The sequence below is a fragment of the Lissotriton vulgaris genome, chromosome 1_1, assembly GCF_964263255.1.
Source record: "Lissotriton vulgaris chromosome 1_1, aLisVul1.2, whole genome shotgun sequence".
Lineage (NCBI taxonomy): Eukaryota > Metazoa > Chordata > Amphibia > Caudata > Salamandridae > Lissotriton > Lissotriton vulgaris.
In genome coordinates, this window is record NC_141685.1 from 1,140,575,291 (window position 1) to 1,140,595,067 (window position 19,777).

General features: G+C 46.6%; 1 protein-coding gene across 4 annotated transcripts in view; it reads left to right on the plus strand.

The window, feature by feature from the left end:
* Positions 1 to 12,793, plus strand: part of SMARCC2 (SWI/SNF related BAF chromatin remodeling complex subunit C2) — a 482,651-nt gene extending 469,858 nt beyond the window's left edge. For 3 of the 4 annotated variants that reach the window (XM_086963879.1, XM_086963886.1, XM_086963881.1), the window contains exon 28: positions 8,117 to 12,793. In XM_086963879.1, coding sequence (XP_086820005.1) covers positions 8,117 to 8,187 — 71 coding nt within the window. In that variant the 3' untranslated portion in view covers positions 8,188 to 12,793. The remainder of the gene's footprint in view (positions 1 to 8,116) is intronic. The other variant, XM_086963883.1, reaches the window with a different exon arrangement.
* Positions 12,794 to 19,777: the final 6,984 nt, after the last annotated feature.

Consider the following 19,777-nt stretch of genomic DNA (forward strand, 5'->3'; position numbering starts at 1 on the left):
TGAACCTGCAAAACGTTTACTTTTATGTACCTGTCATGCAGTCTCCCAGACAATACTTGAGATTCAAGGTTGGGCAGGGGCATTTTCTATTTGCTGTGCTCTCCTTCGGCCTCACCAGGGCTCCCTGGGTGTTCATGTAGGTGATGGTGGTGGTTATAGCGCACATATGGTGGTCAAAGTGCCAGCTTTCCCTTACCTCGACGACTGACTCTTGAAGACAGGCTCACTGTAGGTTGTCGTAGACTACCTCCAGACAACAGCAAAGCTCCTATTATCATTGGGGCTTGCAATCAATGTCCTGAAGTCACTTCTTAACTGCTTTGCAGAGGCTCTCCGTCATTGGAGCTGTCCTAGATGTGGTGCAATTTCAGGCGTTCCCTCCACCTCGATGCCAGGACATTCAAGGTACGACCTAGATGTGTCAACCGTGGTCCTGGGTCTCAGTGGGGGGAACATCCTTTAAAACGCTGATGTTACCCCGCAGTGCTTTTACGACGCGTCCTTTACAACGCAAGTCGTAACCACGACTTGCGCTGGAGGGCGCTAAAGGATAAAGAATAGTATATTTACTATTCCAACACCTTCCCTACTATCCACGGGGACTGGTGTTAGAATAGTAAATTATACTATTTACTATCCGCGCCCAACAACGCAAGTCGTTGTAACGACTTGCTTTGTTAAAGACGCGTTGTAAAGGCACGCGTTGAAACTGTCGCGTTGTACCGTCATACATCCTCTCAGTGGGAATGTCTCTCAGGCTTAATAGACCTCTTGGCACCATGCGCCTGGCTGGTCAGCCATTTTAGGTGGCATATGCAGACTCTGCAGTAAAACCTGAAGTCAAAGTGGGTCCATCCTCAGAAGAATCTATCCAATTCCTTCTAGGGTTCAGAGGAGATCGCACAAGACCTGCAATGGAGACTCAACCACAGTTGGACCAGCTGCAGACCCCTTTACCCTGCCCAACCAGGTGCTAACGGTGGTGACAAATGCTTGCTGCTGAGATAGGTAGATCATCTGGGAGAGGTGGCGATCATAGGAATCTGGTCTCTGGCAGAGATCTGTCTTCACATTAAATTGTTCGAGTTGCAGACCATTCATCTGCTGCTGAAAGCCTTCTACCATCAATCAAAGGGAGGTAGGTTCAGTTCCTGACATATAAAACCACCTCCATGTGGTACTGCAACAAGCAGGGCATGTTGGTGTCCTGGGTCGTTTGACAGGAGGCCCTCAGTCGCTTGAGCCGACCAGAGCAGCAGGGCATTTCTCTGGTCATCAACCTACTGGAGGGATCTTTGATCACCAGGGCTGAAGAGCTCAGCTCGTAGCACCTAGTGGATCACAAATGGTGGGTACACTCTGAAGTCCCACATGGTGTCTTCCAGCAATTGCGAGAACCATGGCTAAATCTTTTCAGCACCGTCAAGAGCGCATACAAATGCCTCAATGTACTTCTTGCGCAGGTCAGGAAGCAGCTTTACTCGCCACTTCATGGTTGGCCATGTGCCACTCCCAATGCAGATTGTGTTATCCCCTACTGGCGCATCTTGGTGGTCATGCCTATGCCCCACTTTGCACTGTGTAAAACAGAGCCATAGGGGGGGGGTCTGACTGCTAAGCTGAGGCTTGGATCGGGGGTTGCCTATTTGTAAGCTGTTGCCTTGCTTTTAATTTGGATATTGCCTTTAAAGGAATGTTGTGGAAGGTGGGATGTTGAAATCTTAGATACTATATAACTACCTGCAACTGCCAAGAACAGTTTGTCCTCACTTTGGAGGAACCAACAGTAGAGGCAGTCTTTGTGGTGACCTAGGTTGTAGCACTCTTCTTCTTGTGTGCAGTCCCAGAGAGTCACATTTTCCGTGAATTATTAGCTTCTGCTTTGAGATTACAGTAGGCTAGCTTTGTAGTTTATCTTCTGCAGAGATATGAAAATAACTTGGGGTTTGCAGAAATAAAACACATTGGGACCAGCTCAGCCTTTTACCGTTCTTAATCTAATTTAGCCCAATGAAATCGGCTACTCCTACACATCCGGGGACCGTAGTGTTGTATTTACAAACACTGTTACTCTAGAGTAAAGGACTAGGAACATAGTTGATTGGAGATGGGAACTACCTTCAACACTGCAGTGTGGGGTCTATACTTTTCCAGCTAAAACTTTTTTATAAAGCTAAACCATTTTCAGTAACTGTGTGTTCAAGGCATGTAAGCTGTAGATCACATGCTGTGCATAGCTCGCCATCTGGAGTTGGGTCTAGATGTTTGCACTTTTTTTTCTTCGAAGAAGTCTTTCCAGTAACGAGGTAGGTAGGTGACTCCTCCTTTCGGTGATAGTACACATGGACTTTAAATCCATTGTTAGATTGCTTTTTTCTTCCATCTGGTTCGGATGTGTATTGATGCACTCTGGTTCGGCACCGTTTCTCGGAACCCTTCAACACGCAATCCACTACCCTCGACGGTATTGTTATCGATCGCAACTTCCCATTCTTCGCGTTTCGTATCAACTCAAGACAACTTCGATCGGAAAACTCAGGGCGTGCCGTCTGGCCTACCTGCGCTGACAGCACCAGCAGTCAATGGAACGGACTTCCCTCAAGTTCTGCCCCGCGTGTTGTGCTAAGTTTCCACGCACCAACTTGCATGAATTTTGCAACCTCTGCCTATCCCCAGAACACGACGAGAAGAATGCAACCCGTGCCGATCGATTCGATCGAAGAAGATGCTTCGTGACCATCGGGCTCGACGTCACGAGATGCAACATAAAAACAGTTCAGCACCGGAGATCCTAGGTGAGTATTCCAACACAGAACATGATGCTCAAGGAGCCGAGGAAGAACAACAACATAACTCCCTGTCCGAAGCTGACTCCGACATGGAAGAAGAGGAGCAGGTTACTCCGGCTCAACGTACCGTGAGTAAAGTTACCCCTTTGGCCTCTCATCAAACAAAGAAAAAGGCTCTGGTCCCTCCTCTGCCTTCGGGCCAAGGTCGGCACTGACAAAAAGTTTTGGATACCCCGCCCCCGGGCTCAGCATCGAAACACAAAGAAAAGTCTTCCGGTTCGGGCTCGAGTCGGCCCCATATCGGTGCCCAACCAACACCTTTGGCACCGAAAGCCAAATCGAAACATCTCTCAATGCCTGTCCCATCGGTATCCAAAATTCCACCTTCGGCATCGAACGCTTTGGAAACAAAACCTTTGACGCCATCACTGGTGAGTAAGGACAAAGACATTCTGTCTAAAGAGCCTCAGCGCAATGCAACGCTGTCGGATCTGAAGCAGAAAAAGCTGGTGATACACCCAGAATCCGGTCTTATACATGCCACCCTTCCAAAAAAACTGAAAATAGACCAGCTAGAGGACTACCACATTCCTCTTAAAAGGGAAAGTGTGGGTACTAACCCTTCATCACCTTATATTCTCCCGCCTTCCCCTACTGATCTCAACTTACTTATTACACCCACAACCTCACCACCACTATCACCTGACCCATAGGATGGCGGGGATGGTGATGGGGATGAGGATCAAGATAGGCCGCAGGATACTGGCCCCTGGGAGGATTATAACACTGACCCAAACATGGATAATGACCCTGATCTATATCCGTCCAGACCTATCGCCACCTGATAACATTGGATATATTCAGCTACTTAACAGAGCTGCTCGGTATCACAGGGTGAAGCTACATAAGGGGCCATTAGAAGAGGACTTTCTATTTGAGACCCTGAGTTAATCTCAAAGAACCACCCACACACTGCCAATGCTAATAGGCAAGTTAAAGCATGCAGATTACATTTTCAAAGATCCTGTAAGGGCAAGAAAAATCACACCTAGAGTGGAGTAAAAATATAAGCCTGCACCTATTGACCAAAGGTCAGTTGCCCTTACTCTCTTGTGGTTACCAACGCAGGTAGGAGAGCTAACTCACAAACCACAGGTGAGGTCCCTCCTCCTGACAAGGAGTTCAAGCTAATTGATGCCTAGGGCAAAAGAGTATCTTCCCAAGCGGCTAATCATTGGTGCATTGCTAATACAGAAACCTTGTTGGCCCGTTATGATAGGGCTCAGTACAATGAGTTAGAAAAACTCATGCAATTTCTCTAGAGCTAATGATCTAATTCAGGAAGGCAAACTCATTACTAATACTTTCATAAGATGTGCAACAGACTCGGCAGCTTGTGCAGTAAACACTAGCATACTGTTAAGCAGGCATGCTTGTTTGAGAATCTCAGGATTCAAGCCTGAGGTGCAAACGTCCATTCTTAAACAACCATTTGATAAAGAACATCTCTTTGGCCCAGCAGTTGATAACTCGCTGGAAAAATTTAAAAAAGACAGAGGTCGCAAAGTCCATGGGGGCTTTGCCGACATCTACCAATAGGGGTTCCTTTTATCACTCCTTTTACAGGGTTTGCTCCAAGACTGTATATCCACAGAAACTCCCTCCACCTCTTAAAAAGGTAATAACCAATCAACTTCATCAAGAGGCTACTTTCGAGTGGGTTTTAGAGGAAACAACAGGAAGAGAAGAGGTAGAGGCAACTCCACACGCACTTCTCCTGCAAACAAACAGTGACTTCCTTCAGGCCCCCCCCCCAAACATTCTACTCCTGTCAGGGGATGTCTCTCTCATTGCCTACCTGTCTGGAATTCAATAACCTCAGACAAGTGGGTACTACAAATTATCCAATATGGTTACTGCTTGGACCTTACAGACATTCCCCAAATATTCCTCCAAGAACACGTACAATATCATAAGAACATATCACCATCCTCAGACAGGAGGTTCTCTCTCTGTTGGAAAAACATGCTATAGAGCTAGTCCCCTTACAATACCAAGGGACCGCGGTATAGTCCCTGCACTTTTTAATTCCCAAAAAGGATGGGTCTCTCAGGCCTATACTAGACCTCAGATAGCTAAATTTATACATTCAGTAGGACCATTTTCACATGGTCACACTTCAGCAAGTGCTCCCACTACTTCAACAAGGCAACTTTCTATCCACTCTGGATTTAAAGGACGCTTATTTCCATATTCTCATACACCCTGCTCACCGCAAATACCTCAGGTTTGTGGTAGAGGGTCAGCATTATCAATTCAAGGTCCTCCCATTCGGAGTAACTACAGCACCCAGGGTTTTTACAAAGTTCTTAGCAGTAGTCACAGCTCATCTAAGAAGATAAGAAATTCACGTTTTCCTATATCTAGATGACTGGTTCATAAAAGCCAGCTCGCAACAAAGCTGCCTACACCACACACAAAAAACTGTTGAGCTTCTCCACAAACTTGGGTTCACGTAAATCTGACCAAGTCTCATCTGCAACCATCCAACATACAGGAGTATCTAGGAGCCACAATAAACACTCAAAAAGCTCTAGCATGTCCCACCCCAGCCAGAATCCGCAACATGCAGACTCTAATCTCTCAGTTTCGGCCCCAACACTCATTACCAGCTCAAGTGTTTATGCCACTACTAGGAATGATGGTGTCTTGCATCCTAATTGTACCTTACGCAAAACTTCAAATGCGTCCTCTCCAAGAATGTTTAGCATGTCAATGGAACCAGGCTCCGGGTCAGTTATCAGATCTGGTGTTGGTGGACGGCCGCGCACATCACTCTCTGCAGTGGTGGAATATACAAAACCTTTCAAAAGGGCGGCCCTTCATCTACCTGGTTCCACAGATAGTGCTAAAAACAGACGCATTGCTCACTGGTTGGGGAGCTCATCTCCAGATGCATACAATTCAGGGCATGTGAAGCCTGCAGCAAAAGCAGCTTCACATAAATCATCTAGAGCTGCTAGTGATTTTTCTAGTGCTAAAAGCGTTTCAAGGTCATCTAGTTGGCAAAGCTGTACTGATCCGTACAGACAACATGACAGCAATGTACACATACAGAAACAGGGGGAGAGACACAATCTCCAGCTATCACAGCTAGCACCGACCATCTGGACATGAGCCATATATCACAGAATGTTTCTCCTTGCAGAACACCTTCCAGGAGTAAGCAATCATATTGTAGATCTGCTCAGTCATCAAAGACAACAGATTCACGAATGGGAACTTCACCCTCAAGTTCTCCTCCCATTCTTCCAAATGTGGGGATTGCCAGACATAGATCTGTTTGCCACAAATCTAAACGCAAAATGTCCAAACTTGTCATCCCGACATCCACACCCATTGTCCAAGGGCAATGCAGTATGGATGAATTGGTCAGGGATAATTGCCTAAGCTTTTCTGCTTTTTCGCCTCTACCACTCTTTCCGTTAGTGGTTCGGAAGCTCAGACAGGCGTCCCTGACATTAATCCTAGTTGCTCCCACATGGGCTCGACAACCCTGGTTCACAACCCTGTTGGAGCTCTCAGCAGTTCCTCACCAAACACTACACCTCACTCCCAATCTACTCACTTGGAGCCATAGAGAGATAAGACATCCAGATCCCAGCCATCTCAACCTTGCGATCTGGCACCTGAAATCTTCGAGTTTGGCTACCTTAATCTTCCGCCAGACTGCATGAACATTATCAAAGAGGTTAGACGTCCTACCAAAAGAGCATGCTATGCAGCAAAGTGGAAGCGGTTTGTGATGTACTGTAATACCAATCAAATAGATCCACTGGACGCTTCACTTCAAAACATAATTTGCTATTTACTACATCTGCAGCGTTCCAATTAGCGTACTCTTCCATACGATTACATCTTGCTGCAGCAGCTGCATACCTACAAAACAGACAACATCTGTCTCTTTTTAGAGTGCCTGTCATTAAAGCATTTATGGAGGGACTTAAGAGAATCATTCTTCCAAGGCTTTCACCTGCTCCAGTGTGGAATCCCAACATTGTACTCCCCAGGCTTATAGGTCCACCCTTTGAACCACTGCATAGATGTGAAATACAATTTCTTACTTGGAAGGTAGCTTTCCTCATAGCTATCACATCTCTGAAGAGAGTGGGTGTGCTTCAGGCACTAACCATAGAAGAACCATTCTTAGAAATATATCAAAACAAAGTGGTTCTCCAGACTAATCCAAAATATCTACCAAAGGTCATTTCTGCTTTTCATATCAATCAATCTTTTGGGTTTCCTGTGTTTTTCCCTTAACCATATTCTGTGGCAGAACGTGCTTTACACACTTTAGATGTGAATAGAGCAATTCTTTACTATATAGAAAGGACAAACCCTTTCCACAAAACAAAACCACTATTTGTCGCTTTTGCTCCACCACATAAGGGCAATCCAATATCAAAATCAGGCATTGCAAGGTGGATAGTCAGGTGCTTTCAAATATGCTATGCAATAGCAAAAAGAACATTAACAATTTGCCCTAGAGTGCACTCCACTCGCAAACTAGGGGCTTCTATGGCTTTTTTAGGAAACATACCCATAGATGATATCTGCAAAGCTGCAACATGATCTGCAGGACAGCAAGCTAGTGTGGGCCAGGCAGTTTTAGGTACATTATTTCAAACCATTGCAACAGCTACAGGATAGCCACCGCTTCAGGAGATAACTGCTTTTTACTCTATGCACAGCATGTGATCTACAGCTCACATGCCTCAAACGGAAAATGCTACTTACCCTGTATGTATCCGTTCTTTGCATGTAGAGCTGTGGAGTCACATGCCCCCACCCATCTCCCCGGGTACCTATGCCTGTTGCAGTTACATCTTACGTAGATACATGTATACATGGACATCTCTTACTACTCTTACTAACTTCATTATTACCCTCTGATGGCAAACAATCTAACAATGGAGTCGATGCCCATGCGCACTATCGCTGAAAGGAGGAGTCACCTACCTCGTGACTGGAAAGACTTTTTCGAAGAAAAACAAAGTGCTAACATCCGGACCCAACACCAGATGGCGAGCTATGCACAGCATGTGACTCTACAGCTCTACATGCCAAGAACAGATGCATACTGGGTAAGTAGCATTTTCCTTTTAACTTTACAATTATGGGTTGTAGAGTATGTACGTAGTGGTAAATGTTCACCCATGGTATTTTTTGTCTCTAGTTCTGACTAGTTCTATCTGCCATGTCCTGCAAATAGCTATCTCAGCTCATGCCAACCAGAACTTATCATTAACAGCCTTCTTTTTCCACAGACACAGGATTGTCTACGGACTCTGTGACACCTGCCCCCCGTGCAACAACTCCAGTACCGCAAACGCAGTGAAGATAGCCATTTTTTCTACTGTCTATCCCTCCTGCCCCAGTGGAGGACCACTTTGTTGTGGATAAGGGTAATGGAGCTAGTGGACAAACTGGAGAGCCAAGAAGAAATTGACCCTGCCTTCCACTTCAGAGATTGAAAACAAGGGCACTCTTCTTGGAAAGAAAAACAAAACACACACAAATTGAAGACCCTTCTTTGAGATTTTGTTCTTGTGTTTTTTTTAATTTTTTGCTCTACAGTTCTGCGCAGTGAATGGGCCTTCTGAATGGACAGAAAACAGATTTGTTTACAGAGTCGTTGCCCAATTTCAGAGGATGCCATCCAGCTCTGAAGCAAAAAAGCAGCTTTTGTTTTATTTATGAATTGAAGAAGTCTGTCAGTTTCCTTTTTTTATTTACTTCAAGCATTTTATGTAACTGTGCTTTAAGGCACCTTCCAGTTACCCATTCCTCATTGTAGCGATATTCTGGAAAAATGGAGATGAGGTTACGGGGTGGTGTGTACTAAGAAGAAAAGACCAGTTCTCAGACATAAGTGGCCATGGATGGCATTTAGAGTATGGCTATGTTAGTGGCGACACAGCTACAAAGCATACAGAGAAGATGGGATCTTTGACTAGTGTAACAGAACTAGGACATCAACAGTCTACCATTGGCAGATTTTCTTGACATCTCTACTTGAAGGCTCTTGGAAAAAACAGAACGATATTCATTGGTTTGGATAGCACCCTGTAAGCAGCTACTGGCAAATCTGGCTACCGTGTCTGACTGCAGTGCTTCTAGTGAGCTGGGTTTTGACTACACACAAGGCAAGTGCAGGCCTACAGAGTACTCTTTTTGTCATTTCCTTGTATTCTTCCTCCTTCCTTCCCACAATGAGTGTGTCCCACTGCTAGACTACACTGTGTGTTCAGAGGTTTATCCCACTATTGGGGCAGTCTGGATGGCCTGAGCATCTGCACCTTTGCTGATTTATTAAACTGTATGGCTTGGAAAACTTGAGATGCAGCACCAAATGATCAACATGTTTTAACTTAAATGACAACTGGCCTGTAAAATGTCTATAGAATCTAGTAAAGAAATGCGGTATTATTGGACAGATAAGGAAAGACAGTGGTCTATGTGTGGGTAGAAGTGACCCAGTCTCCTCCTCTCTTCTGACCCGTTTACCTTCTTGATATTTTTTATTTCTTGCCTGCAGGGCTGTCTGCATTTACAACACCGTTTGTGTAGTGAAGTGTCAAGCCTGCTGCATGCACCCCATTGCTTCTCTATTTTGCTTTTTCTAAATTAATTTTCTATATTGGTCTGATTTGATCCTCAAGCATGATTGGACATACAGGCAAATAGTGGGACTTCCTAAAACACTGACATCTTTTAGAAAGCCAGTAAAGTTAGAGCAGACTAGGTCTCGTGTTGGGCGATGTTGGTTGTACAGTAGATTCTACCACAGCTCTTCTGTCTTTCGTGGTCAGGCTTCATGTGTGCCTGACTGTGCCATCTGGACCAGCTTTTCCTAAGCATGAATTGGTCAAAAAATATGCGGTTTCTGTGGTGCCCCAAGGTTTACCGTGTATGGACATCGAAATTATTTTTGGGATCTGATGAACAAGCTTGATTCTTCTTTTCCACCACTCTGTAATGGTTGTATGTGTATTTAATACATCTGGAAGAAAACCTTTCTGAGTAATCTTTTTCATCAAAGCTGTTTTAACAAATTTTTCCTCCTAGAATGACTGACTAACACAATCTGTTGAATGCCGTCTTGGTGAAATGTTTTTTTTATCACAGCTTGTAGTTTGTACAACTGTTAGAGCAGAATGCTTGGCAGCTGAGTTAGTATTTCATGTTTCAAGGAATGGTACCCCTTTTGGGAATGGGTCTCCCTTTGGGGATAGGTCTCCCTTTAACACCCCGGCCCTTTCTCCCTTTTTCTTGCCTTTTAACCTTCTTGAGCATCATCGCCTGAACACCTCCTCTGTATCCCATCCCCCCAACTTGCGCTTTTAATAAACATTTATCCCTAAGTGAAGTTTCCTCAGGCTATCATTGTTCATTTTAGACGTCTTTCAAACATTTGGAATGTCTTCTGTAATATTATCTCAGCTGTCAAGCATTCTGTTCTAACAGTTTGATTAGGTCAGATCCTTGTACATAGTTGCATTCCTTAGCAGTTTGTTGCAGACTAATATTTTCCTTTTGTCCTTCGTACACATAAGTAGAATTGGTTTAGACTGGATATTAGGGGAAGGATGAAGGAGAGAAAAGATGGAAGGAGAGGCCAGCACATGGAGGTTGACTACCTCCCCTGCCAAAGATCATTTTTAAATTGTATGGAACATAGCAGTCCTATGTCACTAAATTCTGATGCCTATCCTGCTGCCACCCAGTACATTTTTCTACTGAATACAGTGGTCTGTGGCTGGATCACTTCTTACTGATTTCAGGGCAAGCTTGTTGGGTACCTCCAGAAGAATTGAATAAAAGTCCTTAGAATATGTTGAATACTGAGAGGCTCTGCCTCCATGTAGCCCGGTGGAGAGGAACAGCGAGATCTTTCATGGCTCGGTTACAGTCCGCTCTCTAGATGAAGTGGCCAAAATTCCAGAAAGGATGTCAGCTGACTGTTCTTTCACCAACAGACAATCTGGAGATCTGAAGCGAAGAATATATCTACTGAACTCTCCTCCCATGGCCAGATGCCTTCACTATGAAGTTTTGGCAGGCCTGAGAGCGAAAGCACAATTGAAGTCCCATCCCACCTCAGAACTGAGTGTGATGCAAAAGTGAAGCAATCATTTAGATTGACAGTCTCCCACCCCACCTTTAGGTCACTCTGTACAGAAGTCAGTTAATTAATGGCAATAGAGACTCTGCTTGCCAGAGACAAATTACGCCAAAAGGTTGTTTCTACAGAAAGGCACCAAGGCTCAAGTAGGCAAAAAATCGAAATTGTGACCGAACAGATGCATGTACACACAGAAAATATTTATTTATAAGAATGCCGTACTTAATGAGCGTGTTAAATACTTTTAAATGGCTTTGCTTCAGGTAAGTGTCTCACAGAGTCCTGCTCTCCAAAGCAAACTTGTCTGTACACTCTCAGCATCTGAGCTTTTGTCCAAACTTCCAACTTCACATAGGAGGAGACAATGATAGCTGAATGCTTCTGCTCATGTACCTTCTTTCTGGCGGGTTCTGGAACTGGCTCACTGTTGACTTGCGAGTGACTACTTGAGCAAGATGGGGCCCTCTGAACAGGCCATGATGTGAAGGGTTTTGTTACATTGGAGGCTACTGTAAATTGAGATGTATACATTAATTTGAGCATAGTTTGTGGTTATTGTATTAATGTTGGAAATTGTGGTTTTGCCTTCAGCATGTTGCATCTCAAACTCTGGCGGTTAGCGTGATGGCAGTAGCTTGTGGGCTTCCTGTTTCCCATACCAGACCAACCCATTGATGCTTGGGTCCAAACGTTTAAGGGCAAGTGGAATTGGCAACAGTTGTCCCATCTCTCACTTGTGATTAATATCATTGTCTTTCTGTTTTGGTAATTTGAGCGGTTAACCCATTTACAAGTATGGATCCAGTAGCTATTTCACAAAAAGCACCTGCCATTTCTGATTTATTTTTTACCAGGCTCTTGTATGATTCCCCCCCCCCCCTCACCCCCCCCCCTCCTTCCCACAGAAAGAGAAGAAAGAGTAAATGGGTCAGGTTCCTTGTCACCACAGAACATTTGCTGTATCATTTTAGTGAAATATCTCAGTATAGAACCCAACCTTTCAAGGCTCTACATCGCTGTTTGTTAACCAAAGGGTCATATCATTTAATTAGAGAAAATAAGATGTCATCGCTAGATAAATTGATTAATGAATTGCAATATGAAACATCTTGCCTCTACTGGAATGTATTTTATTTTCAGTGGCATTGGGTCATTTGGCTGTCACCATGCCTGTGCTCCCCAACTCAGATTTGCATAGCCTGGCCCAACTCTTTCTTTCCATAAGAGTCCTTTTGGATTATCCCATTCCTCGGTACAGACACTTGTAATTGGTCATTGTGATTTTTGCCACTGGAGCAGCTTAAAAGTGCACTATTATATCCAAAACACGGTTGATTATGGTGTCTGGCTTTTTTATTTTCTGAAAAAGCGCTTCCTGTATTTCCTTTTGAAACTTGTATTTTATGTATTTTTATTTGGTTTTCTTTGTCATAATGGGGGTTGTGGGTGGGAGAGCGCGCCTTGCACTTTACTGAATGAAGGGTTTTTTAAAGAAAAAGTTTAGCTGCTGGGAAAGAAGGGATTAGAAGTCCAGTATTGATGCATGGTGGTGGCTTGGGTAGGTGGTTGGGGTGATTATTACTATGAAAAAGGAAAGAAAATGTGTGTGTCTTGGAGGGGTGAGAGGTCTTCCTCTTCAGGTATTTTATTTCCTGAGCACTAGTGTTTTTTATTTGTATTAGTTTTTTTTTAAATGTTTATGCTAGGAGACTGATATGTTTGTTATGTGCCTGTGAACCTTGTGCTCTGTGTCTGTGTAGACTGCCACTCCCAAACCTCTAAAGTGAAGCTGCTGAGGGGGAATAAAAAAACATAAAAATATGCCTCCATGATTTCATGTGTCTTCCTTCGCTAATGTGTTTTTTCGAGCAATATGGTCTGAAGATATCCCTCATAGGAACAGGCATGATGTTTTCTCTTCATATATATCCATCGTTTCTTCAGCACTACCTGTCACTTTGAATATATTGTTTTACATGTGGTGTGTATCTAACTGGTCAATGGTTACAACATTAGCAAGTGGCTAAATTTTCTGATTGGTGGGACATGTTTCCTCGATAGCTGACCAACGCCATGTTCTATCAGAGATTTTGATGGCCTTCCCCTTGACACAGCCAAAAACCAAAGCCACTGATCTTCACTAACAATTGTATTTCCTGCTCTGCTTCTAGGTCTGAGAGCAAGCCATCAATGCATTGTACGAGGACTCCATCTTCTGTCACCATCAATGACGACCATTTTGGTGCCAATGGTTGCATTGTCTTTTTCACAGTCCATTCTGAGCAACAATTACACTACTGACTGTGATTTTTTGCCTATCAGAATTATATTGCAGGATCCACCACAACCACTTGATAACTCTACTTCCAGCCTTGGAGTATTTGAATATCAGATGAACTCTCAAGGCAAACCTCAAGAGGAAGGACCTCGTTACCTACACATCCAGTCTGGTAACTCTGAAGGTGATTACTCCTATGCATTTGCTTCTTTTTCAGAAGCTACAATCCTTTCTAAAACAACCTGCATTTCTGCAACCACCCATTATTTTCTAGACCATGAGACAAACGAAGTACAATCTCTCCAAAAGCCGTCTGCCTCCACACTAGTATCTTTTACCAGGACTGCACCAACTGGTGCATCAGGCTCTACAAGGAATACCTACCTACTCCTAGTCTTCCACTTCAAACATGTCTGGGTCAGTCAGTACTTCAAGTACCATAAACCACAGTCTGCTTCTTAGCAAACAAGTCCATCAGTACCACTAGAACCCAACCAGTGCTTTCTGGACAGCATGTTCATTTGTTAAGACAAAGGCCTTCCCAAATTGTCATCACAATCTCCCAGCTCCAAAACCACAGGAGCAGAAGCACTGAGAACACATTGACTACCTGGATGACAGTGATGCTCAGGAATTTAAAACGTCAGTGGGGTTTAAGATGATGGTTACCAAGGGGAGTAACACCAAGAATGGATTTCTTATATAACCGCAGATGACCCAAATCTTGAGTTTGTCTCTGGGCAATATATTTAGGTTTTTCATATGTTGACAATGCTTCTCGGAATTTTAACATTCTTTTTACCATAGTTTTTTGTCCCCATTTCTTGTTTGCGATTTTTAAGGTTCACTTTACATGACAGTACAGTGATACTTGTACAAACAACTCAGGTCAGCAAACCCTACAATCCCTGTACATCCACAAGTAGTCTAATTTGAATTGCCTTTGAAGCTTAGACCGAACCAACAATTAGTACAAACTTTGGCAGCTTCAACCATATGAACTGTCCATCCTACCCTCCAGCGCCCCCCCCCCCTACCGGTCTCACCCCTCCAAAGAATTCACTGACATTTCAATCATGGGTATCCCCCCGTTCCTCTCCCCGCCTAGGGGATGCGGTCCCTGTGTGACTAACTTCAGATGACACTAACTGTGTAGAATCCGAAGAGCTCCTCCCTTTCTCCTGGACCATTAGCCCCCATGCCTGCAATACTTCCAGGGGTTTGGCATCCCTCCTAGTGCTACGCATGTGTCCCTCCTCCGCTATTGCCCATTCCTTCAGATCCGCTTTCCAATTCGTTACCACCGGCCCATTCTGTGTCATCCAGTGAATTGCTATTCGTCGTCTAGCTGTAACAAGTCCTAACATCAGGAACTTCCTGCTGACTTTACGTTTCGGGTCCCAGGGAATCAGTCCAAGGAGACAATAAAGTATCTCTAAGACCACTCTCCATCCCGTTATGCTATGTAGGTCCTCTAGGACCGCTGTCCAGTATATCTGTATCTTTGGGCAGGACTAAACCATAGGTGGGAAATCTGCCTGTGCACAGTGGCATCTGGGGCACCTATGATCCCTCGAGCTATCTATGACATGGAGGCGTTTGGGTGATAGGTAAGTCATGTGTACAATGTTGTATTGTATCTGTTTAAATCTGTTGGAAACCGCCACTTTACGTACCCCCCTGGGAATCTTTTCCCAGTCTCGTTTTGTAATCTTTTGAGGGCTCACTTCCCGCCATCTATGTTCTATTTTGAGAGGTGCGCAACTTCTGTCCTCCCGCAATGCCCCGTATATATGAGTGACCAGTTTTCTTCCTCCCGCCATAGCTATCATTGTGACTAGAGTGTGTGTGTTGTAAGGGGCATCTGGAAATGTAGGCCATAGATGTTGCGATGTTGCTGCTATTTTGGCATATTGCGAGAATTGCCCCTGTCTCAGCTTGAAAGAGTCTACTGCTTCTTGGTATGTTATGAACCGTTGTTCCTAAGCAAAATAATAAAGTTCAAGGTCAGGGATTTCTAGACCGCCTCTACCCCAGGTACGTTTCATTACTTCTAGGCTCACCCGACACCGTTTACTGTTCCACAGTAGTTGAACCAGCATGGCATCAAGGTCCCGAAAGACCTGGTGCGGGATTTCAAAGAATGAGCCCTGCATTGTGAAAAGACAGCACCACCATTTTAATCAAGGCGATCTTCCCCATCAACGAGAGCCGGAGCGTGTTCCAGAAGTCAATACTGCCGCGGAGACCCCTCAGTATCCTCCCCATATTGTGTTGGTAGAAAACTTCCCTATCCCTACTTATCCAGATCCCAAGGTAGTGTAATACATCCAACACCCACGGAAGCCCAAACTCTGGGAGTGGAACCCCACCCCTCTCAGCATCCGACCCGACCGGATATAGTTGCGATTTGGTGTTATTGACATGAAGTCCTGAAGCCTCGGTAAACTGACCCAAAGTCGCCAGCAGTAGCAGAAGCGAGTGGGTTGGCTCCCTTAAATACACCAGCACGTCATCCCCATACAGTGATACTAGGTGTTCCTGGGCCCCAATTTGAATACCCCGCCCCTGGAGAACCCTACGGAGGTGGCATGCCAGTGGCTCCATTGCCAGGGCGAACAGCAAGGGGGAGAGCGGACACCCCTGTCTCGTTCCCCTGGCTATCGGTAGTGTATCTGAGACATAGCGTTCCGTGCGGACCCTCGCGACCGGCTGGGTGTATAGAAGTCTCACCCAATTCACAAACCCTTCACTGATCCCCATTTTTAGGAGCACCCGCCACAGATATTCCCACCTGAGCAAGTCGAACGCCTGTTCGATATCGAGGAATACCATAGTACTCTGTTCAGCCCTGCCCTCTAGCGATTGCATGACATTGGCAAGACTGCGGATATTCCGCAGCACGTTTCTGCCTAGGATAAAACCGGACTGGTCGTCATGGACCAGTTGCTTATGGTAGGGGAGTAATTGTTGGCTAGTACTTGACTGTTGATCTAAAGGTCGACGTTAAGCATTCAGATCGGTCTATAAGAGGCGGGTAGTAAGGGATCCTTCCCCGTCTTGGGGATCATCACTATCAGCGCTTCACGCATGGAGGCAGGCAAAATGCCTGACTCACCGGCCTCGTTAACAATGTCCAGGAGCCTAGGGACTAGGACTCCCCAAACTCTTTGTACAACTCCGCTGCCATGCCATCCATTCCAGGGGATCTAGTTGTTCTCAGATGAGCAATCGCCGCTCTCACCTCCTCCCCCCTTAAAGGCTCCCCCAGGGATTCCTGACTATCCGGATCAAGGCAGGGTAGCTCCATCTCGGTAAGGTAGGCCTCTAAAGCCTGCGGGGCAACGTTAGACTCGGGCTCAGAATATATTTTCTGGAGGTGCACGGTGAACACTGAATTAATTTCATGCTGAGTGTAAACCAGTCGACCCCCATCGGTTTGTAGGGCTAATATCTGGAGAGGTTGTGTCTCAGCCCTAATGAAACGCGCCAGTAGTCGCCCGGCTTTGTCTCCTTCAATGTACCATCGACTCCTGCTTATAGTCCTATTGTACCTGCCCAATGACTTCCATATCTTCCCTATCTTTTGTCGCTGTGCCGGCCATTTGGCTAGGGTCTTCAAATTTTCCTCTTGCTGTTTTAGGTCCCGTTCCAGCAACCCCCACCGCACCCCCACCTCTGTGGACATACAGATCCCCCGCAAGCACCACTTTCATTGCATCCCACTCAAACGCCCTGGAGCTCTCAGTATTCCAGTTCTGCTCGAAAAAACCTTCCAACCCAGCCGAGATCCTCTCCTTATAAACCGGGTCCGTCAAGGACTCAGTGTGAAGTCTCCACAACGGAATTTTGGAGCGTGGGCGGCCCAAAGAGTAGGCCACCAGCAGGGGTGAGTAATCAGATAGGTATCTGGCCAGGTACTGCGTCTCCAGAACCCGCCCGGCTGCCGTTTCCTGTATGAAGCAGTAGTCCAGTCTGCTGTACATGTTTGCTGCCGGCGTATAACAGGAGTAAACCCAACTATCAGGGTTGCGGTGCCGCCAAATATCCAGCAAGTGATAATTACTAATCATCTGGCGCAAGGCTTCCCACGACTTGGGCTTGGCATCCACCTTGGGGGGGATGTCTATCCCATTCCCCATCTAAGGGGCAATTAAAGTCCCAGCTACAATGAGTTCCACGTCCGGTGCCAGGTCTAGTGCCCCCAGGACTCCAGTCAGGAATTCCCCGTCATCGGTGTTTGGAGCATAAATGTTTACTAAACACAAGTGTCTACCGTCCAGTGTCTCCTCCACCACCGCATACCTCCCGTCGGCATCAGGACTACTTTTTAAAACCTTAAAGGGGACTCCAGGCGCCACCCATATAAGTGCCCCCCTGGCAAACCCCGAGTAAGAGGCCGCAAAGAACTGGCCCCGCCACCGCCCTGGACATACTTCAGGCAATCCCCCCCAAGATACATCTCTTGGAGAAAGGCCACGCTTATCTTGTACCGCCTAAAGTATGTAGCTATCCGGATCCTTTTGACCCTGTTATTGAGCCCCCTAACATTCCACGTTATGATTTTATAGGCCTGCTGATCACCTGCCATAGGATTAGAAGCGTGGCTAACCACAGCAACAGATGCAGGAGCAGGAAGAACCGCAATAGATAGTGCTAGGAACCCCTCTGTCTCCCCCGATCGCACCCATGACCTCTCGTGACCCGGTATAGAACATTTCCCTGATAGAACAATAACGTACAACCATGTGAAACTCCCCCCCTCCCCCCACCACCATCGGGCAGTAGAACCTCAGTCGCACAGCCCAACCTTGGCCTGAGAACTCAGGACTCCGCCCCACAGCTGCCACCCTCCCCTAAAAACCCCCCCACAACAATGCAAGCAACACTAACAAGCTGCAGCAGAAAAAAATCTCAGTCCTTGTTGTCCAACCCAACTGCTCGGCGCTGCTTAGCCCCGCTTGACCAACGGTCTAGCCGGGCCGCCACAGCACACCACAGTCAGGATACCTAAACTGCAGCGTGGTGGAACTGCGTCCCACCCTCAACAGCTACGTTCCCACCCCCCGCACAGTCCCGTAATGGCCCCTGAAAGGAGAGCCCCTTTCCGGCCATCCATGGTAGAGTCAGAGCGCCGTAGCGGTCAAGTCCGCCCTCACAGCAACCAATATCCCCCCCCACCAACCGCCCTCCCCCCACCAGCAGTCCTCATACTTGCAGCTTTTGCATCTCACAAGCCTTCAGCCAATAGGTCAGCAGTGCCATCCAGTTCCGATTGAGTTCTTGGACTAGGGACAGTGGGGAAAACTGGTTTTGTGTCGGTACACCCCTCGTCTCCTCCCTCAGGGTGCCATCCGGTCCCACCAGAATGCGCCCTCAGTCTGGCTCCCCCTATGACCTAGACCGTTGTCCTCCAGTACGGCACTGCTGATTACGTTTTCAGCCACTCTGTCTCCTCTGCTCCTGCCATCCGTGTTGTTGATCCGGCCCTTCCATGCCCATCGATTCCATCCAGTCCGTGGCTTCTTGCGGGGCTTTGCAGAAATGAACCCTGTCTGCATACTGTACTCTAGGCCGGGCTAGAAACATTAGGCTGTACTTATTAAAGTCCCGCAGCCTCCGTTTGACCCAGAGGAAGTTGCTCCGCACGTCTTGCACCTTTTTGGTGTAGTCCGGATAAATATGGATCTCTTGGTTTTGGAACCTGGGGGGACCATTCTTGCGGATGTACTGCAGGATCACGTCCCGGTCTCGGAAATTGAACAAGCGAGCTATCAGAGTCCTAGGAGGCGACCCCGGTTTCGGGGGGGGGGCCAAGGGAGCGGTGGACCCGTTCCACCGCAAACATCTTGGACAGCCGAAGACCCGGGAGGTCAGAACCGATCCATTCTTCCAGAAATAGGTCCGCAGCCGGACCCTCTGCCTGATCTGGAAAGTCCAAAAAGCGAAGGTTGTTTCTCCTCGAGCGCCCCTCCGTGTCGTCTGTCCGGTCTTTCAGGCGAGAGGTGTGCTCCCTGAGTGCGGACACCGTCGCTTGTAGGTGTTTGACCTCCTTCCGCAAGGAGGTCAGGTCCCCCACCGTGGTAGTGACTCGACCTGCCACCTTCCGTAGGTCCAGGTGCAAGTGATTAATGTCCATGGCCATACTATCCATCTTCGACTTCAACGCCGCTCGTAAATCTCGAATGGCTTCCAGGATATCCTCCTTGTCTTGGGCTGCCGACCCATGGGGCGGTCCCTGCTCAGGGTTCAGTTTAATGCGCTCCGGCGACTGGGGGACTGGCACCGTATACTGCATGATCTTGTTTGTTTGCGCACCCCTCAGGGGCCTATCCTTCCCCATGTCCAGTGCAGGCGTGTCCGGGTAGGTTTCGGGGTTCTTCCACTCTGCTACCCCGGGCCCAGATACCCAGCATCAGTCAATCCATGCCCACAAGGTGTGTATGTGGGCCTCCAACTGCTCTTTAGTGTACCGGCCGGCCGGGTGACACCCGAGTGAACAATCCACCACGCTCCCCACAGAAG